This window comes from Myotis lucifugus, unplaced genomic scaffold (genome assembly GCF_000147115.1).
Source record: "Myotis lucifugus unplaced genomic scaffold, Myoluc2.0 scaffold_466, whole genome shotgun sequence".
NCBI classification, from domain to species: Eukaryota; Metazoa; Chordata; class Mammalia; order Chiroptera; family Vespertilionidae; genus Myotis; species Myotis lucifugus.
The window spans coordinates 608181-635032 of NW_005871514.1; the positions used below are offsets into that span (position 1 = coordinate 608181).

At 55.2% G+C, this 26852-nt stretch overlaps 1 protein-coding gene across 1 annotated transcript in view; it reads right to left on the minus strand.

Moving 5' to 3' along the window:
* Positions 1-26852, minus strand: part of LRFN2 (leucine rich repeat and fibronectin type III domain containing 2) — a 39114-nt gene that overhangs the window by 745 nt on the left and 11517 nt on the right. The window contains 3 exon segments of the mRNA XM_023744505.1: positions 3-84; positions 86-211; positions 12468-12477. Coding sequence (XP_023600273.1) covers positions 3-84; positions 86-211; positions 12468-12477 — 218 coding nt within the window.

Below are 26852 nucleotides of genomic sequence, written 5' to 3' on the forward strand. Positions count from 1 at the left end.
GCCGCCGATGACCAGGATCATGGTGCCGCCCAGGATCTGGCTGTGCATCGACTGGCACTGCGGGTAGTCGGCCTTGGTGAAGAACCTGGGCGCAGCCCACGATGTTGGTGGCCGTGAGCGTCGTGGCCGTGTCGTCCCACATGGCCAGCACGCACAGGTCGTAGCCGGTCCCGGACACCAGGTTGTTGACCACGAAGGCCTTGTTGGAAAGCTGGGATCATCCTGGCGGGGAGGGAGGGCACAGAGGGGAGGATGGCAGGGACAGCAGAGTGGTGGGGGTCAGAGGCAGAAACAGAGGGGGGTTGACACAGGACAGACGGAGAAGTGGGGGCGAGAGAGACAGACCGACACAGGGGCACAGTATGAGGCAGCGCAGGAGAGGGACAGGTGAAGAGACAGGGAAGGGAGAGGTGGGACGGAGAGGAGTGGAGGGGCAGGCAGGAGAGGGGAGTGTAGAACACAGTGCAGGAGTCAGATGCGAGGAGAAGGCCCCAGGTAAGAACCCGGGAAAGACAGGCCGAGTGAAGAGGGCAGTGAGGCAGAGTCAAGGGTAGGCGTGCCGGAGGGAGATGTCCACAGACATCAGCCGTCAACGTGGGAACCACCCAGCAGAGGTGGGAGTAAAGGCAGGGGAGTGGAAAGCAGAGGCAGGGAAGGAGTTCAGAGATGGAGGCACCGAGAAGAAAGGAGAGAGCCAGAGAGATGAGGGAGGAAGCACAGGGAGGGCAGAGGGAGACACAGAGGCAGAGGTTAAAGGCCTGAGAAGCAGCAGAAATTAAACAAAGGGACCCTCCTTCCTGCCTCCCGCCCCAGCTCCGCTTCTGCCATGTCTGTTGCAAATATCCCCGAGGCTCCTGGGAAGGGGAGGGTGTGAGAGTCAGGTCGGCCCTGGCCCTGGGCCAGCCCACCTGAAGGCTCGGCCCCCCCTTGTCCTGTCCTTGGAGGCTCATCAACATTGACAAAGCCTCCTCTCGGGGTCCTGAGCTGTCCTCAGGGGTCCCTGAACCACCGACAAGGCCCTGACCTCAGGCCAGATGGCCGTCATGCCTGGGGAGGGGAAGGTGTGCGGGGCAAAGTGGGAGCTGGGTGATGTTGAAGACTAGAGGGTGATTCTGCTTCTCAGAAGGAAGGACAGTCCTCCATCACAGCCACAGCCGGCCAGGCGCATCTGAGGAGACCTGCAGAAAGAGGTGCTCTGGCCGGGGAGGCCTCCAGGGGCCCCTCCACCTTAGGGGAGGGTCTGATGAGCAGCGGTCTCCCCACAGTGGGACCCTCCACGGTAGCCTGGGCCAGTCCTACCTGGACGCCAACCCTGATCTCTGAGCCCTCGTTCAGGTATCACACCTGTGCTGTTTCCAGAGAGGATGCTATGTTACCCATAAACCCTCCTGCAGGAATACACATTGCCCTCAGCCGAGGGTGCCGTCCCCCTCTGCAGCCTTCACAGAGCCCCCTGCTCCCAGGGGCCCTCCGTTCTCCTGCCTCTGCTATTCAAGGGCTCCATCAGCAGCCATCAACTCCTCAAACCCAGAGCCAGGCAGCTTAATTGAGACCTCAACTATGAAATTCCAGGGCTGAGAACTTCCACCAGGGAAGCCCGCATCGGGGAGGGGAGCTGACAGGCAGGTATTGACATCCCGTCAGCACAGCCTGGGAGCTCTGCCTCCGTCCTCACCCGCCCAGCTGCTCTGCTGGGGACGCCACATGGAGGGCCCTTCGCCCCCCCCCCCCCTCACCCTGAGCCCATAGCTGCAGAGCTAGGGGCAGAAGGGGCAGGATCCAGCCGGAGCCTGGGACATTGGGGAACCCTGTGCTCTCATGTCAGGGAAGCGGAACGGCCAAGACTCAGAGAGGCTGTGTCTTGGCCGAGGTCACACAGCTGAGCGGGTAGGGTGGGGCAGTTGGGACTTGAACACCAGCTTGTAGTTCCACAGTCTGGGCTTGCTCCTCACCACAGGACAGCCATGGGTGTTGTTCCTCGTCTCTGAAAGCCATTTGCCTGCGGCCTGTCAGCCACCTCCTTGCCTGGATCAGCGTTCAGCGGCCCCTGCGCCTCACACTCCTCCACCAGCGGGTCTCGGGCTTGCGGGCCATCTCTGGGCAGAGCCGCAGGAGCCCTCTGTGGCCAGTGCTATGGGCCCACTTCCTTCACCTCAGGGTCACGTTGCAAGTTAGAGAGGTGGGAGCCACCACACCCAGAACAGGGGCAAAGGCCCAGGGCGGCTGGGTGCCAGGCTGTCAGTGCCCTGTGCCCGCCACCTCGCTGAGTCCCGCAGCAACTTCCTGAGGTGGCCCCTGGTGGGCTCCTCCTCCTGCAGATGGAACCGACTCTGGGGGCAGGAAGCAACATAACTGGCAGAGCTGGCACTCAAGCCCAGGCAGCCTGGCTCTTGTCCACTGAGTCACCGCACTCTGCCCCTCACTGGGCACGAGCAATGTGAGAGCAGGTCCCTTGGGGATGGAGATGGGCCAGGTGTTTATTGAACCCCCATTATGTGACAAGGTTTCCACATTCTGTTGCATTTATTGTTTACAACAACCTCAGGACCCAGGAGGTGAACCGCAGGCCCAGAAATCATCTCACTGTTTAAACCATCTTCTCTTAGGAAGCAGGGCCTGATACTACTACTACTATTAATACTAATACCAATACTAATACCAACACCAATACCAATACCAATACCAATTCTAATATCAATACTAATACTAATGCTAATACCAATACCAATACCAATACTAATACCAACACCAGCACCAATACCAATATCAATTCCAATACTAATATTAATACCAATACTAATACTAATGAAGAGGAGTAATTAACACTGAGGCCTGACTCTGTGCCAGGCATTTCATCCTCCCTACAGTTGTTGGGGAGGTCGTCCCTGTTACTATCCTCTCCCTTTTACAGATAAAGAACCTGGACAGAAAGGCTACGCGTCTGCCTAGTGGCACTCCAGTAAGTGGCAGAGCTGGGATCTGGGCAGGCAGCCTGCCCCCAGCACCTCTGCTCCCGACTGCTGTGCCACGCAGCCACCGCCCTGTTCTCTGCCTCCGCAGGTGACTGCGAGGGGCTCTGCCTGGCCTCTCTCCCCGCTGCCTCCCAGTCAGGGAAAGCATGCGGTGATGGAGCACAGCTGGGCTGTGCCACCAATGCTGGTGTGAGAGGGCTGACCCTTGGCACCCGGGGTGAAGGGTCAGGGTTGGAAAAGCCTCACACAAGAATTGGCCTAAGAAGAAAAGCTGCTCCTGGTTCCTGTGTGTGTGTGTGTGTGTGTGTGTGTGTGTGAGAGAGAGAGAGAGAGAGAGAGAGAGAGAGAGAGAGAGAGAGCGCTTACAGGGAGAGTGGGCAGCCAGGTGGCTCACTACAGCCTCTGGCAGTCATGTTTGCCTTCACCAATCAGGGCACTAACCAGTGATGACAGTTGCCACGTGCTAACCTTGTGCTCTGAAGTTTACATGCTTTCCTCTCCAGACAACCCTGAGGAGGGACTCGTTACCATTGAGGGGAGGAGGGACTCGTTACCATTGAGGGGAGGAGGGAGCTCCGCAGCTCTCACTCTCTGGGGGCCCTGGTGGAGCTGAGGGCAGCTCTGGATCCACTAGATCTCAGAGCCCACACACCTAGAAACAAGACCGCTCCCTCCTCCAGGCAGCAGAAAGAGCACACTGCACGAGAGAGCCCTGTGAAATGGGCACTACTCCAACTCCAGGACCGACCACAACTCATTTCCTGCCCATGAGGTCTTGTCCACCCCGTCATGGGCGCCACTGGACCAACCACTGAGTCCCAGGCCAGGTCTGGATCCTGGATCGACCTTCCTTCCCACCCACATCCCCCCGCACCCTGGCTGGAAGTCCCCCTCTGGACTTCTCCACACTCACACTTTGGCTCAGGTCTCACGTCTCTGGTCTGGATGAATGCAGCAGCCTTCCAGCCAGCTCCCCCGCCTCTGGCTGTGCTCAGCACCATCTCCTCCAGAGAGCTGCATCTGACTGGGGCACTCCTCTGGCCGTGCCCCTCGCCCACGGAGACCCCCTCCAAGGGCTGCCCATGACCTCGAAGGCACAGCCCAAGCCCCTGAGCTGAGCTCCCACACCTGGCTTCCCATCACATTCTTTAGGGAAACACTGCAGATCGGTCAGGCTTTTCAGGGCAGGAGGCCCACTCCCAGAGCGATACTAAGACTTTACTCACAAGAGGACTCATTACCGAGGGGTGGGTAGGGGGTGGGGGACCACGAGGGAATGTGCAATAACTCATGGTTGGCAGCAGCCAAGCTGGTACCCTCTCTAGGCCCAAGCATACCAGGGGAGGTCACCCAACCCAGAAAAGAGAGAGAATCATGCAGCCCCACCCTACTCAGCGCAGCCCAAAGCCAGATGCTGGTCCATGAGCTGTTGTTTCCTGGTTCATGAACAGACAGGACAGAAATGGAGAGTAAGCACTGGGGAAGGGTCACTGCAAGTTGGCACTGATGGTGACAGCCAAGGGCAAGACCCCTTTCCCTGGTAGTTTATTTCTATTATTTCTTACAAGAGCACCGGTCTGCCCTGGACGGGGGAGGCAGCTCCAGCCCTTCACCATGAGCAGCTGGAGCAGCACCTCTCTGGGCAGCGTTTCTCGGCCGGGGCACGATTGGTACCTCGGCTGAGTGATTCTTGGTCTGGGCAGCTGTCCTGTGCACTGGAGAATGTCTCAGCATCCCGGCCCCGCCCCACAGGAGGCCAGGAGCATCTCCAGTTGTGACAGCCAGAGGTGTGTCCAGGCACTGCCCCATGTCGTCTGGGGGAGAACCACCCCTGATGAGACACATTGGGGCATTTAGACGAGGGGCAGGGGCAGCCAGGGGCAACCTCAGAGCATGGGAACCAGACAAGGAGTACCCTGACCCCACTCTCTCCCCTCTGCCCACTCCTCTGCTCCTGTCCCCAGGGCTGAACCCAGCCAGAAGCCAGAGCTCATGGCTGTACACTGGTCAGCCTCCCAGGGCACCCAGCAGGGTGGAGGAGGGGAGTGGACGGAGAGGCAAGCCATGATCTCTGGCACCACCCCCGTCACAGCCTCAAATCATGAGAGGCCCCTTCCCGTCACACAGACGGGTGACATTTCTGTTAGCGGAAACCATGAATTGCTATTTTAAGTTGAGTTGCTCCGATGTGTTAAATTTAATTAAGCTCACATGCTCCAAAACACAATTTAAAACTGCAACCCCAAGACTTGCCCAGGGAAAACAACACGAGCGTAAGAGGCTGCTTCTGAGTGGCTTTTCTCCCCCCACCCCCATTAATGTTCATTTCGCTTTTCTTCATTCGATTTAACACTAGCAAACACATCTACAGATGAGATCTACAGCTGATACCAGAGGTTTAGGAAGAAATCACAGCATCCTGGCCATTCTAGGGCTTGCTCTCAGACCCGGCTTCCTTTCGCCTGCCCCATCCGCCTGATAAGGAACTACATTTCCCAGGCCCCCTTGCCTGTGCCCAGGCTCCTTTGCCCTCAGGCTTCCAGATAGAGTTGGCCAGTGGAAGTCCAGGAGGAAGACTGGAGGAGGGTAGGAAGAGGGGGGGTTCCCTGCTGGCTCCTGAAACTGCTCTGTGATCCCAGTTTCTGGGGTTCTCCCTCCTTCCAAATGGATTTGGAGCTCAGGCTCTGGTCACACCATCTCCTCCATGTCCCTCCATCCTCGGCAGGAGTGGTGGGTGCTGGTGGCTTTGGGCTGCAGTGATGTCCTCAGTGCCTCACTGTCCTCCTGGCTGACCCCTCAGCAATTCCATCCCCCATACAATCCAACCCCCACACTGAATTCCCCCTTAGATATAGAGCATCCTTTTTCCCGACTGCATCCTGGGTGACACAGGAGATAAATGTTACAGGATGAGAATATTCTACCTATTGCCCTAGCCAGGTCACTCAGTGGTTAGAGCATCAGCCTTGGAGCAAAGGGTCTGGGGTTTGATTCCAGTCAAAGCATGTACTTCCGTTGTGGATTTGATCCCCACCCTCAGTTGGGGCACGTGAGGGAGGCGGCCAATCATGTGTCTCTCTCATATCAATGTGTCTCTCTCTCCCTCTGCCCCCCCTCCTCCCTCCCTTCTACTCTGTGTGAAAATCAATGGGAAAAATATCCTTGGGTGAGGATTAAAAGAAAAAGAAGACTCTGCTACCTGTTAATTTATCCTCTTCTTCCCACACTCTGGGAAAAGACTAGCGTCACTTCCTGTCAGCAGCAGCCCATCGCGGCCTAACCTGGAGGCCTTAGGAAGCAGGCTGACACCCTCTCTGAATCCCTCGTCACTTCCCAAACCACCCCCTGGAGCCTTTGCAGGAGCAGCCCCTCTTCCAGGAAACCTCTGATCTCTCCTCCACCTGGTGACCTCATCCCTCCTTCGAGGCCTGACCCCGCCCAGACCTGCTCATGCTCTCTCCTCCCACAGCCATTGCCTTTGGCGGAGCCCTTGTCCATGCTGTATCTCCCATGAGGCCACGCTCTGCGTCTTATTCATCCTTGTATCTCCACTGCCAATCATGATGTCTGACTAGGAGTCACCGCTGAGCAAATATTTACCCTGCGGTTGCGCAGTGAATGAAGAGTGCTTTGTTAAACCTTTGTTAAACCTGAAGGCCTATACGCATGTAAGAGGTCCTCATTTCAGCACAATGGCTGGCTAATGGTGACTCCCAGGCACCGCTGTGCGGAGGTTTTTCCAGAGGCGGTTTTTTATATCCCCGAGTTCACTGCAGGGGCTCCTGACAACATTTACGGATGTGATGTGGGTGTGTGGGGTGTGTGAGTGTGGGCGTGTAGATGAATGTGTGTGTATGTGACACAGTGTGCGGTGGTATGTCTGTGTGTCTAAGTATCATTTGAGAGCTGAGTGTGTGTATGTGTGTGTGTGTGTGTGTGTGTGTGTGTGTGTGTGAGAGAAAGAGTGAAAGAGAGAGAGAGAATGGATGTTGTGTTCACTTATATATGGTTGGGAAGGTTCGGACCCCAGGCAATGCTAGTCCCTGCTCTGCCCCTCTCCCACCCATTCCCCTACCCCTGCCCCCCAGGCTCCCATGCCTCTCCTGACACTTCTGAGGTGACTCCCCTTGAGACCTCTTCCAGAGACACCTGCAGGCCAAGCCTGCTCCTTCCTAATTGCTACCATTAAAGGCAGTTGGGGTTCCCAGAATGGGAACAGGAGAGGTTCTAGGAGTGGCCGCCCGAAGCCTGTGAGCTGAGACCCAAGTCCACTCTCCCCTCTCCTGGGCTCACTCAGACCGCATTCCCAGACTCCCTTGCAGGTCGGGGTGCCCAAGTGCTGACTCCTGGCAAGTGGATGAGGTGGCAGCAGTGTGTGCGACCTCGGGCCAGGCCTTCAGAGAGAGGGAGCGCCTGCCTCTCCTCCTCCTTCCCCCTGCTGGCTGCACCCTGGGCGTGTGACCCCCTGACCACGCAGAGGACAAGGCCAGGGGGTGGAAGCCTGGCGCCCGCGTCTCAGTGAGGAAGGCTTCCTGACTACGGGTGCCCTGCTGGCTCCTAGGACCAGGACTCGATTCGGTTGTGCTTCAGCCTTTATGCACTACAGTTGCCTCTTCTGACTCACAGCTCCTGCAGATAAGACAGGGAACCCGCGGAGTTTGATGCACGAGGTGAGTGACGGATAGGAGCCGATGAGTGTGTATTCGTGGAAGAAATGGATGCCTACACAAGAAACGTAGTCAGCAAATGCCACCTCTGTCACCTCAGCCCCCACCCCCTCAGCTGCCCCAGCACAGCCACTTTGCAGGGGCCCCCCCTCCCCTCCCCCATCAGGGATGCACCAGAGCTGCCCACTGCCCAGGCCTGCATTTGGAGAAGGCCTGTCCAGCTCCACCCACCCCCACCCCCACCCCCCTTCCCTGGCTCTGCACCCTCATTACTGGCTCTTCAAGGCTTTCAGGCCTGCCAAGCTCTTTGGCCGGATGAGATCTCAGGGCACATGAAAGGGCCTCGTTAGACCCAGCACAGCCCAGGCTGGCCAGCCTGCCCTTTTCCTGAGAGCCCCGGAGGGCTGCTGCTTCCCTCAGGCTGCAGGAGGGGTGCAGACGTGGCCGGCCTGCCTTGCACACAGTTTATTGAGCTCTTCCCCTGTGCTGAGTGCTTGACCCGCAGGCCTCTGCTTCTGCACCCTGTCTCTGAGGTAGGAATAATGACCCCACTTTACAGATGAAGAAACTGAGGCCAAGGCAGGTGGCTCACCGGCTCCAGTTCATGCTGGAACGGGGCTGAGCTAGTGCTGAAAGCCAGGTCCGCCAGGCGTGGAGCTGGGTCTCCCCCAGACTGGACTGCCTTGAACTGAATGGAGAGGAATCGGCTTTTAGCAGGAAGCAGGTCTCAGCGTTAGGCTAACTGTTTGATGGCGACGACAAATATTTATCTTCCTGCGATGACAGCTAAGATGTATCGAACTCTTACTATGTCAAGCAGCTTTGAGTAATCTGCATGTAGCCACTAACTTAATCCTCACGGCAAATCTACGAGGGCTGGCCTCGCCCCGCCAGCAAGCAGAGGAGCCACACTCAGCCCGTGGCGATGCGGAGGCAGCGCCCAGCACCCCTCCCGCAGGCCCAGGTCAGGTCTGCAGAGGAGCTCACTCAGGGGAGGGGTGCTGTATGAAGGAGAGGGCGCTGCTGAGCCAAAGGAAATGCACCTCTGATCCTGGAGGTCCAGGCCTCGGGCCTGGAGGCTGGCAACCCTGAGCCAGCTAGACACGGGGACGTGGGCAGCACCGGTCCAGGCTGCGCAGGACGGCATCGCGGCTTCACCCCCACAGCAGGACATGCTTGCTGCCCCATGTGGGTGCAGAAGTCTCTCTCAGAAGACACGTGGTAACAGTGTTAGTGAATCCCTGGCTCACAGTAGACAGGAAGTCAGGCCTCAGGGAGCCCCGCCGGCAGGCTGCCCAGCTCACCTCCCAGTGAGGATTCCCTGGTGACAGGTGCGGAAGTGCCTGTGGAGGCACTGCCTGTGCTCCTGCCTCAGGCTGTGACAGATCCTCTGGTGGCCTTCGGGGTGGGGGGTGGGGAGGGGGTTGGGAAATGGCCAGCCCTGTGTGGCTGAGACAACAGTGTGGCTCCTGCATGGAGAGGATAACGCCAGGGGGTCAGAGCGTGCGTGCTGGCCGCAGGGTTCAAGGCCCAGAACGCTCACTTACCAGCTGTGTGACCTTGCCAGCCACGTGGTCTCTCTGTAAGGGGAAGAGGTGATGGGCCTCCCTCACAGTCGGTGCCTGGTCCACAGTGAGTGCTGTCTGTGCCAGTGGCGGTGAGTGCGGAGTCACCTCGTCCCAACGAGCAGACAGGAGTCCAGAGGGTTTTAACTAGCCAGGCGGGCACACAGGTGCCTGCCCAGCTCAGGGCAGCTGGCTGTGACCTGGCTGTATATCTGGGCCGAGGCTGCAGCCCCGGCCTCCCCCAGCCCAGGTGCTGCTCTGCCTGACTCACCAGGACATCCTCTGGCTCTTTCCATTCTCTCTGCCACCTCCATTCACAGAGCACAGGATGCTGGGCTGCGAGGGCCCGCCAGTCCCTCCCTAACAGGCTCCTCTGGCTGTCAGCACGCCACCCGCCTCCAGGGGCACGCCAGGCAGCCCACCCCAACTGCACACACCCCTCCTGGCTCAGCATCCCCACTCACATGGGGCGGTGGTGACAGCTGCTGCCTCCTCCAACTCCCCAACCCAACCCCATGGGGACGCCCGGAACAAGGTGTTTCTTTCTTTAACATGTGTTGTGTCGGTGATTCCCACATTGCGAGCCTTCAGTTCTCCCCAGTTACCGCTCGCATTCCTCCCCATGGTTCCTCGGGCACAGCTCCCAGCCTGTGTCCCCCCTCATCACACACCAGTGTGTCTTTGGCCCTCCTTTCTGAGGAGGTCTGAGCACAGAGAACTGAGTCAGACCCCACATTCCCCCAAGCAGACATCACATTTCCGGTGAGGCCCCGCGGGAAGCTGCATCCCATCTGAGCTTCCACCAGCGGGCTGTCAATGGACACGCCCTGGGGTTGCTATTCAGCCATTTGCAACCACTCTGTTCCTTGAGTGGCATTTCCACCAGAGCAGGCAGAGAGACTCAGGGGAGCTCCCCACCCAAGGCATCTCTCTCTCTCGCAGGCAGAGAGACTCAGGGGAGCTCCCCACCCAAGGCATCTCTCTCTCTCTCTCTCTCTCTCTCTCCCACTCTGTCTCTCCTCATCCAAGTTTCTATGAATGTGAAACTTTTCTCTGTATTTAACTGTCTTTAGCTCCCAGTCCCCAAGAACTGGGTCTGCAGGTCTCAGGGGAAGGGGGTGAGCTTTGCAATCAAACAGAAATCTCTCTGAAGGCTGGTTCTGGCCCTGACGGCCCGCATGCCTCGGGATCATTTTCCCTCTCTCTGAACCTCAGTTTGCTCACCTGTAAAATGGGGACAGCAGTGCCAACCTCCTGGGCTGAGTGTGAGAAATAAGTATAGTGGGGTGGACACGGCGGCCCCTTCTGCTCCCCTCCCAGGCCCACTTGGTGCCCCGACGACTATGATGATGACAATGAGAGTTGTCATTTCTCTCCTTGAGGAGCTGAGAAAAGCCTGCTCGATAACAACTCATCACTTACAGGAAAAATGCAGAAGGTGTCAGACCAATTACACTGCCCGTCGTTGGAAACTGAGGAGGATGCAGAATAAAGATTCCCCACCTGCCGCGTCCAGAACACACAGAGCCCGAGTCCCTTCACCCAATGACGAACCTAACCAGACAGCTCTCCCCAGTCGCAGATCCATAATGCCATGATGGCGCCACCCAGGGGCCAACTTACCTGCAGCACCAACCTCCTCAAAATGCTCTCCCAGCTGCACACACACTAACATGGGAACAACACAGAGCTCGCAGGGCCCTGCACGTGGATAACAAGCAAAGTCAAGAAGCGTCCATATCCCATAATGCCACGTTCTGATGCACGTTACAGCATTTGGAAAACTGCACGACATTGTGTGAAGTGACATAAGACAGACACAAAAGGACACGCACTGTACGTCTCCACTTACTAGTATACAAGGCACGGGGGGTCATATTCATAGAGACAGAAAGGAGGGGGCTGGGGAGGGGGAGGGAAGTTGGTGTGTAATGGGCACCGAGTTTCAGTTTGGGAGGGTGAGAAAGTCGTGGAGATGGATGGTGGTGATGGTGCCTATGAACCTAATGCCACTGAAACACACACTTAAAAATGGTTAAAACAGTAAAATTTATGTTCTGTACATTTTAGCACAACTTTCAAAATGGCCAAAAAATTCATCACAAAGCAAATTCTGCCAGGCGGGCAGGACGAGCAGAGGCTGCTGGAAACACATTTGTGGCTCAGTCACCCTCGGCAGGGGCTTCTTGGTCCTGCTGCCCGTGGGCTGGGTTGGCCCTGTCAGATTGGGGCTGCGAGGCAGCATTGGGGAGGGATGGGGGGCAGGGAGGGTGACCCCTGGCCATTTGCCTGTCCTCTTGGCTGAAGAACAGGCCAGTTCTGGAACAGAGCATGGCACGAGTTACATGCTCGGGCAAAGAGGTTGTGGGAAATAAAGCATGGGGGTTCGCAGCATCTGCATGGTGCCAGCTGGGCCTGGGTTCAAATTCTGCTCTGCCAATGACCAGCTGTGTGGCCTGAGACAGAATACTCAGCCCTCTCTGCCTCAGTTACTAGGAACTCTAGGACCTACGTGTAGAACTGTTGTCAGGATCATGAGGGAAAGTGTGTTAAACACTTGGCACAATGCTTGGCAATCAATGAGGGAACACTAGGTTTTGTTTCGGTGACAATGGTAGTCACCGATGACCCCTACAGAAGAACCAACCAAGAGGAAATGAAGTCTTCGCTCATTTCAAGGATGCGTTTTGGGGGCCTGCCTTTCCCCACAGTCATAATCCCCTCCTCCGTCAAATCAGAAGCGCCCTGAAGAAATGAATGGGGGCAACCCCGGGTTGAATTTGTGCTATGGTGACACAAGCTTACGGACTGTGCGATGTAGGTAAGTCACCATGCATCTCTGGACCTCACTCAGTTTTCTCGCCTGCAGAATGGGTTAATAATATCAACCACAGGGCATCCTTAGGGAAATTAAATATGATATTTGTTCAGTAATGAGTTCAGTGATTACGGCATGTTTAAGAAGAGAAAGCAGCCACGATGATGTTTGATTTGGTGTCTGAAAGACCGGGTTCAAATCCATCCGGGCCCACCATCTGCCAGCTGAGCCATTTTGAACAAGGAGGTGGCCTCCTCGGAGTCTCAGCTCTCTCATCTGTCCAATGGGAGGGATGACACTGCTGCCCAGTCCATAGACTGGTTGGGAAACCTGCACAGTGTGTCCCTTGGACGCAGTATGGAGGTAAAGCATTCACAGGTGGGAACTGTCATCTTTCATAACGGGGCACTCAGCACACGCATGGATGAGGGACCGAGACACTGACGGGCACTTCCCTGAGGGCTGCTCCCTGCCTCACATCTGGAGGCGGGACCCCCGGGGAGTGCCTGCTGACTCCTGGTGCCCATCGCCTCACTGGCAGACAGAAGCCCTTCCCACCAGTGGTCAGGAGGTGCCCGCTCAGCACTTCTCTGGGCTGTGCTTCTGCGGATCCTCCCTGGACACCAGGGCCTCCCCGAGCCGCTGGCCAGGAAGGGACGAATCTGGGCCGGGGACAGGAATGACCTCGGTGAGAGGCCTCAGGTGGGCAGTGGGGAGGCTGCTCTGTCCCACCAAGTCAGGGCTCTGACCCGATCCCAACCCTGGCACCTGAGGGAGGGAGGACAGCAGAGCAGAGCTGTGCCCACCCTCCAAATATCCTCAGGTCCAAGCTGAAGGGACGAAGCTCCAGGCCCGGCTCTGTCCCAGACTTACTGTGGCCGTGGGCCAATCACTTCCTTCTCCATGCTTCTGCGCCCAATTCTGACATCCGAGAATTCCACCAAAGCATCACCCAAAGGCGGGGGTGACAGGAGCAAGGGGGTGCAGCAGGGCAGGTTGGGGGCACAGCCAGCAAAGGGTTGAGGGAGTTGGGGCAGTGGGTCCCCAGCCCTCAGAGTACACAGGATCTGGCACCAGAGTGACCTGGGCTCTGGGCTCAACTCCTGACGCACAAGTTCCTGGTCTCGCCTGCATGACTCAATTTCCCAGGGATTCAGTCTCATTTGTAAAAGCAGTTTGCAAACCTAGCTTCCAGACACGTGTGAGGATTAGGAATGATGCCCGCGGAGCCCTGGCATGCGACATAGGCCCGATAAGTCACAGCTGTACGGCAGGTCATTGCAGAACGCCGCTTCCTCTAACGCTGCTTCGCGCTCTAACGTTCATGAGGTGCTGCAGGGACTTAACTCTTTATTTATATCCGCTCGCCTGCAGGGAAATTGGATTGTTATGCATCATTTCACTCGTTGCAGAACCCATCGACAACGTTAAGCGAGGGCTTACTGTACATGGGGAATGTTTACCTACTTTATCACCTATCATCTGCCTGCCTGCCTGCCTGTCTGTCTGTCTATTGGTCATCTATCCATCATTACCATCATCTTTTTAGTAGGGAACACTAACACCATCCAACCCCCATCTCCTGGCAAGATCTCCTGCAGGGCAGGTGAGCTGCCTGGGGCACTAGTCGGTCGCCTTGGGGTTCAGGGTGTCTGTGAGGCGCAGGAAGTGGAGCCTCACTATGGGACTTACTTGTTAGCCAGGAGCTGCAGGTGAGGCTGGCCTGGCCTGGAGGTGCCTTGTCCTGGTTTTGACTGAGAATAACTTAAAATAGCAGTTTTACTCTCTTCCCCTTTCTTAGCCCCCTCCAAGCCCGAGGACAGCCAGCTCCTGTGGGGACAATCAGCACAGAGAGGAGCCACTCAGTGCACTCAGTGTCCCTGCAGGATGGCCACGTGGGTCTGGGATCCTAGTGTGGACGTAATCGTGTGAGTCAGTCACATGTGAGTAAACCCCATGCGAATCAATCACAGACCCTCGCATCTGTGCTTTCTGGGAGTCTCTCCAGCACTTTGCTGGGGGGCGTGGATCTGAGGCCTCAGGACTGGCCTGCTCTTCTGTTCCTGGTCGGGCTGGGAGAGGCCATGCCGGGATCACAGGGGGCAGAGGTGAGGAGGACCACTCCTGTCCCTCCCCACACAGGCAGGTGGAGGGTGAAGCCCAGCAGGAGCCATTGGTCAGCATGTGAGTGAGTTCCGTGTGTGTGTATGAGTGAGTGCCCATTGGCCAGTGTGTGTGAGTATGAGCGTGAGCCTACTGGCCAGAGTGAGTGAGTATGAGCGTGTGCCTATTGGCCAGAGTGAGTGAGTATAGAGTGTGTGAGTATGAGTAGAAGCAACCCTGGTGTGTGAACAAGGCCGAGAGGAGGGTGTTGGCCGGAGGCTGTGAGTGTATGCGAGCACTGTAATGTGGGGAGCATCTGAACGAGCCCGTGTGCTGGAGAAAATGTCCTTGCAGGGGCCTGCACGGCTGTGATCTGGCCCCACCACCCCTGCCCCATCTCCTAGACTGCCCCTCGCCCTCTCTGCTGCAGCCACTCTGGCCCTTGCTGCTCCTTAGACACACTCCAGCTTGGGGCCTCGCCTTGGCTGTTCCCTCTGCCTCGAATGCCCTCCCCACAGAGCTCTGCTTGGTTCACCTCCTTCAAGTCTGTGCCAAGTCTCCCCTCAGAGAGGCCTGGCCAGCCCACTGTGTAAATCTGCCATTTGCCCGCCACCCCGAGCCTGACCCCGCTGCTGTGCCTTCTTTGCACGGGCGTATTGCCTCCCCACCCCTCTGTAATTTACTCACTCATCGGGCCCGCGCCCGTTTCCCACAGGACGAGGTTCTCCACGTTGTTCTGTTCACGGATGCGTCCCGAGCTCCCAGAATGGCAGCACTTACTCATTTTGCAGCATATCTGCCTCTGGTTTCACATTTCTAACGTGGAGACGAGAATAGAAGCCATCCACTCTACGGAGTTGCTGGGCAGATTAAGCGAATGAATACTGAGAGCGCCTAGAACAGTGGCTGGCACCCAGGTCGATACCGTTGGCTGTTATTACCCCCCCTTCACAGCCTGGCGTGAGGATTCAGTGAGTGATCTGTGGGGAGGCCCCAGCACGGGCCGGTCAGGAGGGTGGCGGTGCCTCATAAACACTTCTTACCTCACTCCCACCCCAGCCCTTCAGTTCTCGGGAAGGAACATGCCCTGACCTCCCCAGTCCTGGAACCCATCTTTCTGGATGCCCTTGGGGTTAGGATGTTGGTAACAGGACATGTATTACTTTTAAAAAAGTCAGGAGGCCCAGTCAGCGTGGCTCAGTGATTGAACCTCGACCTATGAACCAGGAGGTCACGGTTTGACTCCCGGTCAGGGCACATGCCCAGGTTGTGGGCTCCATCCCCAGTGTGGAGCGTGCAGGTGGCAGCCCATCAGTGATTCTCTCTCATCATTAATGTCTCTATCTCTCTTTCCCTTTCCCTTCCTCCCTGAAATCAATAAATATATATTTTTAAAAAATCAGGGAGGAAGCAAGCCCCCAGCCTGCCCCACCCAGGGCTGCACAGCTTCCTGGTCCTCTAGGTAGTTAATGGAACATGACCTTGACCAACAAACATATTCTTAGGGGGGCGGGGGGTGGGCTGGGGGGAGGTGACTGTAGCTTGGACTGCGCAGGGCTGAGCTCTGGCCTGGGACTCCAGTGCCTGATTCTCCCCCCAGCTCTGCAGCTTCCACCACCAACAGGCTGTATGACCCAGCGCAAGTCCTGTCCCCGTCTGGGTCCCTGCTCTTCCTGGGTGAGGGCTGGGATCAGTCCATCCTAAGTTTTCTCCAGGCTCATCCATTCATCCACGAAGTCTCCATGGAGCCCCTCTTGTGTCTCAGTGCTGCCCTAGGTATGGGGCACAGCAATGACCACGGGACGCAAGTCCCTGCCCCCTGAGCTGACCTTGGTGGGGAGAGTGGGGGACAGCAAATGAGAACCACGTCAGTAAATTATGAAGTCTGTGGAAAAGCGGGGCGCGCTACGGACAAAAGGAAAAGCATCACGGGGTGAGAGAGGGTGAACGTGCTGAGGCGTAGGAGGGCAGGCCCAGCTCTAAGTGGGGTGGTCGGGGGTAACCTCATTAAAAGGGTGACTTATTTATTTATTTATTATTTTTTAAATCCTCACCCAAGTATGTTTTTTATTGACTTTAGAGAGAAGAAGGGGGAGAGGGAAGGAGGGAGAGAGAGAGAGAGAGAGAGAGAGAGAGAGAGAGAGAAGGAAATATGGATGTGAGAGAGAAACATTGATTAGTTGCCTCCTTTATACATCCTGAGCAGGGATCAAACCCGCACCCTAGTATGTGCCCTGACTGGGAACCGAACCTGCAGTCTTTTGGTACGGAGGACACTCCAACCAACTGAGCCACCCGGCCAGGCTAAAAGGGCGACATTTGAGGTGAGGGCCTACATTCTAGGAACCTACGAATCTCAGTGATTCCTGTCCCATTCCAGAGAGAGCACCGTGGGGGCCTGGGGAGTCCCTGGGTCTCCCTTCGCTGCGTCCTGAGCACCCTGATCCCAGCTGCCCAGCAGGTGACAGGGCCGGAAGACAGATCAGCCACACTCCCAGGCGTGGGGAGTGATCTGCCGCTGTCCTTATTCACACTCCGATATTTCATAGCTCCCGGGGCTCTGATGGAAGAAATATGGCCTCTTATTCTTCACTTTACTTAAGACTCAAGGTCAACGGCCCAGCTGTGATCTATCAGCTGCTCCCTCCACCAGACATCCATGAGCCAGGGAGCCCGGCGGCTGTCAGAGATTCAGGTGCCACCCTCCAGCCCCGCTCACCTGCCTGCCCCTCGGCATTGGGCCTGGGATCTGCTGGCCGGGCGGTGAGGGTCACGGTGGCCCTGGGGGATGGTGGCTCAGTGAGGGCAGCTCTTCTCTCTCCCCTGAACACACCCCATCCCTGGGATTGAACCCATGACCCAGGTTTCATTTCAGTCCCGGGAGCAGGCAGCGTGAGCAGGCAGCGTGGGGAGGCTGGGCAGCTCGGTTTCAAATGGCAGTGTGTAAATTAGAACGCCCAGCGCATGGCCATCAGGGATGAAAGACACGCGCCAGCCCGCCCACCTCCATGGAGTCCCGCAGGCCCGCAGGCAGCCGAGCCTGCCACTTTCAGAGAAGCCGTGGTTTTGCTCACCAGACGTTGCCTGCACTGCCGGGAGGTTCTCCCACTGTCCACTGCGACCCCTCCCCACGCACCCACTGTTCCCTCTTGCTCCCCCTTCCGTGTGGGCTGGTTCCCACTTCCCCTGTGTCCTTACAGGGGTCCTGAGTGACAGTGGCTGACGGTGTGGGTTCGTTAATAGACGAGGCAGCTGGGAAGCGGCGGGCGGCATCTCTCTCCTCTCCATCCTAACTCGTGTCAGGAGGAAGAGGAGTGGTCAAGAGCTCTCTCTGGAGCACAGCGAGCCTGGGTTTGAGATCTGGTCCTGCCACTTCCAAGCTGGGAGGTCTTGTGTAGCTGACCCACCTTCCTGAACCCAGAAATTCCTACCCTGTAGAGAGGGCTTAAGAGTAACAGCTGCCTCCCCAGGGTGTGTGTGTGGCTGGTGCCCTGGGAAAATGCACAGGAAGCACTCAGACGCTAAGGTACATGACCAGTGTGTCAAGGTGCTGACCCTGAAGCCAGCTCGCCTGGGTTCAAATCCCAGGCAGGACACCCTGGGCAGGCTACATGACCAGTTTGCACCTCAGTTTTCTCATCCCCAAAATCAAAATAGTAACTGCACCTTCTTGATCAGGATGCGGAAAGAATTAAATGAGTTAATAAATGGCAGCCACTCAGCGTAGTGCCTGGCACGTGCTAACTTCTCAGAGAGGCTGGCTCTTATCGGCATCCTCCTTAGGGCGGGAGAAACCACCTGCATTCACTTGGCTCTTTGACCTAATTCCCATCCATTGGTTTGTGATTTATAATCCGTTTACTTTCAGCCAAAGATAGGAAGTGACTTGCAACATACAAACCTGTATAAAATGAGACAAGTTTTTAAAATGTTATATGACAGATCACACACACACAAAGAATAAAGAAAGAAGAAAGTGTGAACTGAAGGCCCTGGGCCCCAGGCGGGTTAGTTGTGACATCCACACGCTAAGGTCAGTTGTAACTCCCACCTGCCCACTAAGCTGCTACGTAGTCTTGCCACTCCATCCAGGGAACAGTGGAGGCAGGAGGGTGTGATGACCTTAGAACAGTGGTTCTCAACCTTCCTAATGCCGCGACCCTTTACAGATTGAACATAATAAAAGCATAGTGACTCATCATAAAACAATATATAATTATATATGTGTTTTCCGATGGTCTTAGGTGACCCCTGTGAAAGGGTCGTTCGACCCCCAAAGGGGTCGCGACCCATAGGTTGAGAACCGCTGCCTTAGAGTGATGCGAAGGGGGCCGCTTTGCTAGAGGCACACTGTCTTTGCGGGACGTGAACCCTGGGATGGCAGAGTGGGCTGAGCTGCCTTCAGCTGAAGGGTCCCCTCCGCCCAGGAAGGACGGCCTCAGTCCGCTTTGCTCTGGCCAGGCCACACCCAGCACACTGTCCACTGATGGACCCCACACGCGCAGAGGGATGGCAAGCCTGGCACATCTGAGGCACCGACCAGGAGATGCACCATAGGACACACCCTTTTTGCTCCAGAGAGAAGCATAGCAGCGCCTCTCACATCTCTCCACTGATTAAGCTCCTTCTCTACCTTCCGAGTCACCTCCTCCAGGAAGGCTTCCCTGATCTTCTGGTGTAAGTCAGGCCCCAGGACCTTCTCTCTCTCTCTCTCTCTCTCTCTCTCTCTCTCTCTCTCTCTCACACACACACACACACACACACACACACCACTCATCACAGCTGCAGGTACTGAATCTTTCCCTGGTCAAGCACATGGCCCTTTAATGTCTGCCTCCCCGGGAATTGGGAGCTGCAGGAGGCCAGGCGTGTCCTGTTCAGGGCCGTCTTCCCTGAGTGGCCCCGACCTGACATTATAAACATAAAATAAATACCTCCTGAATGACTAAAGGTGAAAGGCAAGAATGGAGGAAGGCAGGAAGGGAGGATGTTGAATATGGAAAACATATATAGCATTAGATGAGACATGAGAATCATCTGCAAAAATTACATGGCTGCACTATGGAAGAAGAATTTGGCTTCTTCCTGAAGAGAGGGAAGGCAGAATCGAAGGGAGGGGGTGGAGGGAGATGGATCTGGGCTCTGTGATAAGGAAGCCTTCTCAGCGAGAGCACCCAGCATGGTGTAGGCTCTGGGAAAACAGGAGGGGGAGTGTCTTGTGTCTGGAAGTTATCTCCACATGGGGCCAGTCGGCATCGCTGGGAAGGTAAGCGTGGGGGTGATGGGTAAGAGGTGTGTGGGCATCGTAAGATTTACAAAGAAAAGAGAGGCCGGGCCTGGGTGACCTGGAACTGTCTCTTTCTCACTCTTGATCTTTTTTTCAATCTGAGAGAGTAGCAAGAAGTGGGCCCATTTTAAAGATCGAAGAACAGAGTCCAAGAGCGTTGTGATGAGTGAAATAGCTGGACTGGTCCCAAGACCTTGGCTTCCCCTCCCTCTCCCTGAGCTCTCTCAAGCCCTTGGCCACGTCAACACAGGGGAACTGGGCTTGGAGACAGACTTGCAACCCCTTCCTAACCCCTCCCTCCTGACTGGGGGACCTCCCTTATGTGCTCCATCATGTATACCCTCTGTTGGACAGTCCCAGAGGAAACCACTCCGGCAGCTCCCTGGTCTCTACCCATGACAGATGCAAAGAACTGCACCTGTAACGGTAGAATCTCAGGCCCTCTAATCCTCCGGGAAGGAAGTGCTAGGGCTGGAGTCCTGGCCCTCGGGCCCCTCTAGGCAGGATGGGGGAGAGCGGGTGTGGGTGTGAACCTGGGCCTGGGTGCTTTCCCAGCATCAGGAGGCAGCTGCCACCCACTCACACTGGCCGCACGACAAGCACCCTTCCAGGCCCTGCCGAGCCACCCCAGGAATTTTAAATGTCCCCCTTGTTCCACTCAGACCCTGTTTTGAGTGACAGTCAAAGCCGCCTGGAGAGCAGCCGTTGGCACTGTCTCACACACAGTGGCATCTGAAGGGAAGGAAAAATCTCTGTGTTCAATGCCAGCTGCTGCCACCGTCTCAGCCTCTAGGTCCTGCCTCCATGCCAGGGCCTCGGCAGCTTTGCCACCTGCCTGCCCACATGCACCCAGAGAGAGAGAGAGAGAGAGAGAGAGAGAGAGAGAGAGAGACTGCAGGTCACCAAGCCCACGACCACCAGCCACCCTCACACCCACTGCCACCTCCGTCGTCATGGCCACGGGCAGCAAACACACTGAGAGTCACAGGGAAGGAAACACCGCAGCACATGTCTAATGAGCTCATTAAACAAGTGCATAAATAACTGCTCCCCTCAGAGTAAGAGGGCTCGGGGCGGAGGGTGGGTGCCAACTCAGGAGCAGGGGCCGTGATGGGTGGCAGGTGCTGCACTGAGAGGGAGATGGAGCTCCTCTCCACTCCTGACTGTGGGCTGTGAGCTTCTCGGGCCAGACAAATGCAGGCCCAAACATTCTGCCGGCAAAACCATCACAGGCTGCTTTGATCTTTACCTGAGTCCTGCCTGCTCCTCACAGGCCCCGCCCTGACCTCCTTCTGCTCCTGCTCTCATAATGAGCCTGAGGGGGAAGATTAGAGGGGCCTTCTCCCACTTTATGGATGTGGACAGGAAGGAGCAGGAGGGTCTCAGACATAGGTAAGACCCCTGCAACCCCCTGTAACTGGTCTCCCTGCTTCCACTCCTCTGTCCCTGTAGTCTGTTCTTCATCCAGAGCCAGAATCTCCCTTTTGAGCACATCCTGCCACTCTCCTGTGTTCAACCTCCTAGTAGCTCCCATTTCATTCAGGATAAAATCCCAGTCCTCCTCAGGGCCTACAGGGCCCTGCACGATCCAGCCCTGTCCATTATTCGACCCTCATTTCCTGATATTTTTCCTCCAGATGCACTGGATTCCTTGCTGCTTCTCCAACAAGAGAAGCCTGTGTCTACCCCAGGGCCTTTGCACATGCTTCTTCTCCTGCCTGGCTCTTTCTTTCATTCCATCCAATGTCACTCCTCAGCGGGGCCATCCCTGACCACAGATATAAAACAGTAGACCTCCCCTCCCCCTAGTCTCTGTCTCCTTACACTAATTATTTTTTATACATAGTGTACATTTTAAAATGAGAAACCCTCTCCCTAGTAAGAATGTAAGCTCCTTGAAGGCAAGGGCTTTGCCTATCTTATTCTAACTCTAGGGTCTGGACCAGAGCCTATCCCAAAGCAAACACTCAATACATATTTGTCAACTGGGTAAATGAAAACCTAGCTACCAGAAGTCAAAGTGTGGTCGGCGCCTAAGAGCATCCGGTTCCAAATCCAGAGTTTTTTCCTCCACAGATGACGCCTGCCCTCAGAACTCGACCCCGATTCCCCACGGCCACAGAGGGAAGCCTGAGGTCAGGACGGAGCACTGGCTGCCAGCTCCAGTCCCAACACCTCCAAGCTGTGGGGCCTCCTGAGTCATGGCCCCACCCCCACCCCCATGGCTCAGAGTCCTCATCTGTCGAGAGGCAATAGCACACCTCACAGGGTTGACTTGCCAACTAGGAGAACACACAGAACGCTTTTAAAGCAATAACTGAGATGTAGGAAGGGCTCCGTGAGTATAGCTATTTAGTTTGACATTCAAAGCCACCCACAGGTTGCCCTCACCCATCCTCTCTGAGCAAGACTCCTATCATTTCCCCAGACCAGAGGTTCTCGAAGTGTGGTCCCCAGACAGACAGCATCTGCTCAGTGATGAGAACAGCAGCAACTCAGACCCCACGCCACACAGACCGAGCCAGAAACCCAGGCATCTGTGCGCTAACAAGTCCGCCAGGTTGCAGGTCATGCTCAGGCCTGAGCACCACGCCCTAGAGGTAGCCTTTCCACCAGGTAAGCCAGGTGTGGGAGACAGCTTCTTCACTCCCTGTAATAAAACGGTACCAGATGACATAAAGTGGCCTGATGGGGTGAGAGGTACATGCCCTGCCCCTTAACTTCGGGCTTGGCCATGCCACTTACTTGGGCAACTGGGAGTTAGTGACATGATGCCAGCAGAGGCCTGGTATTGGCTTGTTCAGTTGGGCTCACAATCTTACGTTTCTGCTGTCACCAATAGAAGAACATATTCCGCATAGCCACGCCCCTCTGTCTAGGCCCGGAATGAGAAGCACAGAGAAGATCTAAACCGACCTGCAGCCCGGAGCCCAGTCCAGCCCAGCCCAACCCAGCCCAACTGAGTCCAATTGAACTCCAACCAACCTGCAGACCCAAAAATAAGAAAATTAAATATCAGTGGCTGTGAGCTACCTAGATCTCGAGGTTGCTTGTCATGCAGCATTATTGTGGCAGGTCCCGACCAGGCCTGTTCCTTTCTGCCTCTGCCTCTTTCTTCTGTCCAAAGCAGCCACCTCTGCCTCTGCCTTCCAAACCCCACCAGCACGCAGGACACAGCTTACGGTCCACCCGCCCTGGGCCAGGAAGCCCCAGAGCATACCCCTCCTGCCCAGGCCTGTGAATTAGCTTCATTCAGCCTATGAAAAAGCTCACTGAGTGGAGTTCACCAAGCAATTCATTTACATTTTAACCTTTTAGGTGGCTAATTACTCAACTGAAAAGCCCCTTAAATACTACCATCACTAGCTAATTAGCTAGTTAGAGGTTAAGTGTTAAATAGTTCCCTGTGATGTTTAATTTCCGACCACTTATCTTCTTTTCGATGCATTGGAAGTTGCTGCCCACATCTGGATCCGTTCTCCCACCCAGGGCATCAGCCCCGCAGCCACAGAGCACGTTGGAGCCCATCCCCGCAGCCCACCCCAGCTCGAAATAGCTGTTCTTCGTAAATAGTTAATGAGCGCGTGCATCCATATCGCACGTCTCCGTGGCCCGGCTCTCACCCTGGGCTCGCCCATCCCTCTGTGGTTTTGTGCGATTCTGCCCGCCCACCCCCCACCCCGGAGACAATGAAGATGATGGACTTTAATTGACTTCACGTCCTGAACCCTTCTGTCACCCACCGGGTGCCCAGTCCCATCGCAGGCTTAATTGGCAACAACTAATACATCCCTCTTGGCTGCTCTGTGTCTTCCGAGGTGAGAACAGAGCCCTGGGTGAGGCAGAGGAGCAGCCTGGACCAGCGTCCTTCCCGCTGGCCTCGGCGCCAGGCTGGGACTGTGCAGCAGGTGCCAAGGAACGTTATGACTGACGCTTTTGCCACAGCTCAGTGGTGGCTGCACACCCCCAACACCCATCCTCCTCCCCTACCTTCCAGCAGAGCACCGATTGTACTTGGGGAGGCAACACGCCTGAACAAACGACCCCATCTCAGCCTCCAGTGCAGCTGGAGGAAGTGCAGGGAGAGGGAAGCGGACCCTGGGAGGTGCCTGAAGGGGCTGGCTCCTCTGGAAGGCCCGGTCTGGTTCAGTCTGGGTTCCCCAGAGGCAGACCTTGAGACGAGGATTCCAGGACCAGTGGTTAATGTGGGGAGGTGGACTCAGGACCCGCTGGTAAGGGCATGGGGACTGAAACCCATACCAGCTGTTTTGCTAAGCCAGTTGCCATTATGGGCAAATGGGGTTCAATTCCCCTGGGACCCTCTGGGAGACAGCACAGAACATGGCTCATTGTCCTCCTCTTTCTTTCCCGAAAGGGAAGGAAGCGGGAGTATTAACCTTCCATCTTCCTCTGTCATAGGCTGGGGCTGCTTCTGGGGACATCAAGTCCTCCTGTGGGCTGGGCAACCCAGAGAAGGTCCCCGAGTGGGAGTAGTGAGCCCCACTTAATGATGGTGCAGTTGACCTGCAGAAGGAGCCTCGGTCCCTGAAGTCCATGGAGAAATCATGAATTACCTTCCTCTGGGGTTGTGTCACATGACAGAAACCTACCCCCAGACATGGCTAAGGTTTGTAGTCAGATCTCTGCTGCTAGAAACACCTCACATTTTATAGGCAGGACAGTTATCATTACCCCCATTCTGCAGATAAGAAGCCTGAGGCTCAGGGACACAAAGGACTGGGAGGTAACAGCAGCTCCTGTCTGGAGCCCCTGATTCCATCCTCCTTGTACAGGTCTGCCTTGGAGCTACTGCGGGCTTGGTTCCCGACCATTGCAATAAACCGAGTCGCATGGGTTTTTTGGTTGGACTCAACCTCTTCCAAACTTCTGTTACTGTTAATAATTCTGCCTCTTCCCATGATTCACACATGGGCTCAATGGCATCTAGAATGGTAATTTCTTCCAGAGGTTTTCAATTTACTTTGTTCAGATCCATCAGAGGAATCACTATCTGTGGCAGCTGTAGCTGTACAAAATGTATTTCTTAAATAAGAAGACTTGAAAATCAAAATTACTCCTTGATCCATAGGCTGTGGAATGGATGTTGTGTTAGCAGGCATGAAAACAACATTCATCTCATTGAACATCTCCATTGGAGCTCTTGGCTGCATTGTCAATGAGTGGTAATATTTTGCAAGGAATCTTTTTTTTCTGAGTACTAAGTCTCCACAGTGGGCTTAAAATATTCAGGAAATCATGTTGTAAACAGATGTGCTGTCATCCAGGCTTTGTTGTGCCATTTATAGACCACAGGCAGAGTAGATTTAGCATAATTCTAAGGGCTCTATGGGTTTCAGATGGTCAATGAGCATTGGCTTCAACTTAAAGTCAGCAGGTGCATTAGTCTCTAACAAGAGAATCAGCCTGTCCTTTGAAGCTTTGAGGCCTGGCATGGACCTCTCCTCTCTGGCTAGGAAAGTCCCAGATGGAAGTCCAATAGTACCAGGGTTCTTGTTCCAGCATCTAAGAAGGGTCCAGCAATCTGGAGAAGGCTGTGTGTAGATTAAATAGGAGTCCAGAGACTAAATATAATTTTGAAAGGCATTTGGGGGTCAGAGGAGCTTAGCTTAAAGGAAACTAAGATCTAATTTTTAAGGTCTAAGTTCTCAGGTCTCCTCGTCCCAGGACCCCATGCTTTTTATTAACACAAATTGTCCTGAGGCGAGGTGGAGATATACACTTCAAAGGGTATACACAAGCATTGTCAGAATGGGGGAATTAGCCTAAGGCTGTTCAGGTGTTTGGCCAGTAGGAGGCAATAACATGTAGATTAAGATGCCCTTTAGCTGTCTGACAGCCAAGCAATCATTTTAATGTATCCTATTCAGGTTTGGGGAAATGCCTTCAGCCATTCCCAACAGGTGACTACATGTGTGACTCAACCCTGTTGAGTCCCCAAGTTCCATCAACCTTTTGATGAAACTTTTGCAATTATGACATGCTGGAATTGGTTTCCGGCACAATAGAAGGCTGGTCCGTCTACATTGGAAACCTGATTATCTTAGCCGGATCTTCTGGATGACTTGCTGCAGCTTCTACATCAGCACTTGCTGCTTCTCCTTGCACTTTTATGTAATGGAGATGGCTCTTTCCTTAAACCAACCCCTGCCAGCTTCAGACTTTTCTTCTGCAGCTGCCTCACCCACCTCAGCCATCACAGAATTGAGGAGAGTTGGGGCCTTGCTCTCCGAATTAGGCTTTGGCTTGAGGCTGGTTTATTTGATCTTCTCTCCAGACCACTAAGACGTTCCCCATCTCAGCAGTAAGGCTGTGTCACTTGCTTACTGTTCACTGGAGCTGCACCTTCAGTTTCCTTCAAGAACTTGCCCTTTGCATTCACAACTTGGCTAATTGGTGCAGAGGCCTAGCTTTGGGCCTATCTTGGCTTGTGACACGCCTTCCCCACTCAGCTTACTTATTTCTGGCCTTTGGTTTAAAGTGAGAGACACGTGACTTTTTCATTTGAACACTTAGAGGCCATTGTAAGGATATTAATTGACCTAATTAATAATAATCAATATAACTGAGTCTCAGGGATTAGGGAGGCCGGAGGGAAGGAAAAGAGATGGGTGAACAGCTGGTTGATGGCATAGTCAGAACACACACAACATTTATTGATTAAACTTGCCATCTTTTATGGGTGCGGTTTGTGATGCCCCAAAACAATTATGATAATAACATCGAAGATCACTGATCACAGATCGCGATAACATATAATAATAATGAAAATGCTGAAATACTGTGAGAATTACCAACATGCGACACAGAGACAGGAAGTGAGCAGATGCTGGTGGAAAACTGGTGCCTCTGGACTTGCTCGAGGCAGGGTTGCCACAGACCTTCCACCTGTGAAAAGCACAGTGTCTGCAAAGCACAATAAAACCATGCCGTCGCCATCACCCAGGCTCAGCTGGGCATGAGGAAAATGGCTCCCGCAAATAAATGCACAAGATGCTTGTGTTTCCCACACTCTATCTCTTGGGCGACATCCCCACTGGGAGGGATTTTATTTCAATGCCGCAGATGGAGCAAAGTCTCAGAGAGGTGAGGGGCCTAGTGCATGGTAGAGCGGGGACTAGAATCTGACCTCCGGCTTCTCCCCTCACCAGAAGTCCAGAGACCAAACCGCAGCTGTGGGATGTGCAGGGTCTGCCCACCAGTGCTCCCACATACCTGCCTCCACTGGTGTGTGGTACAGTGGCATGATGTTGAATGCGCGCCAGAATCCCTGGGGTGCTTTAAAATCCCGGGTGCTCCAGCGGGCGCCACCCTAGGCTGATCGGGGTCTCCCGGAGGGAGCACACAGCTCCCCAGGGATTGCAGTGGGAAACTGCAAAGCCAGGCTGGGAAATGCCGGGCTTGGTCTCAGAGCCTGGCTTC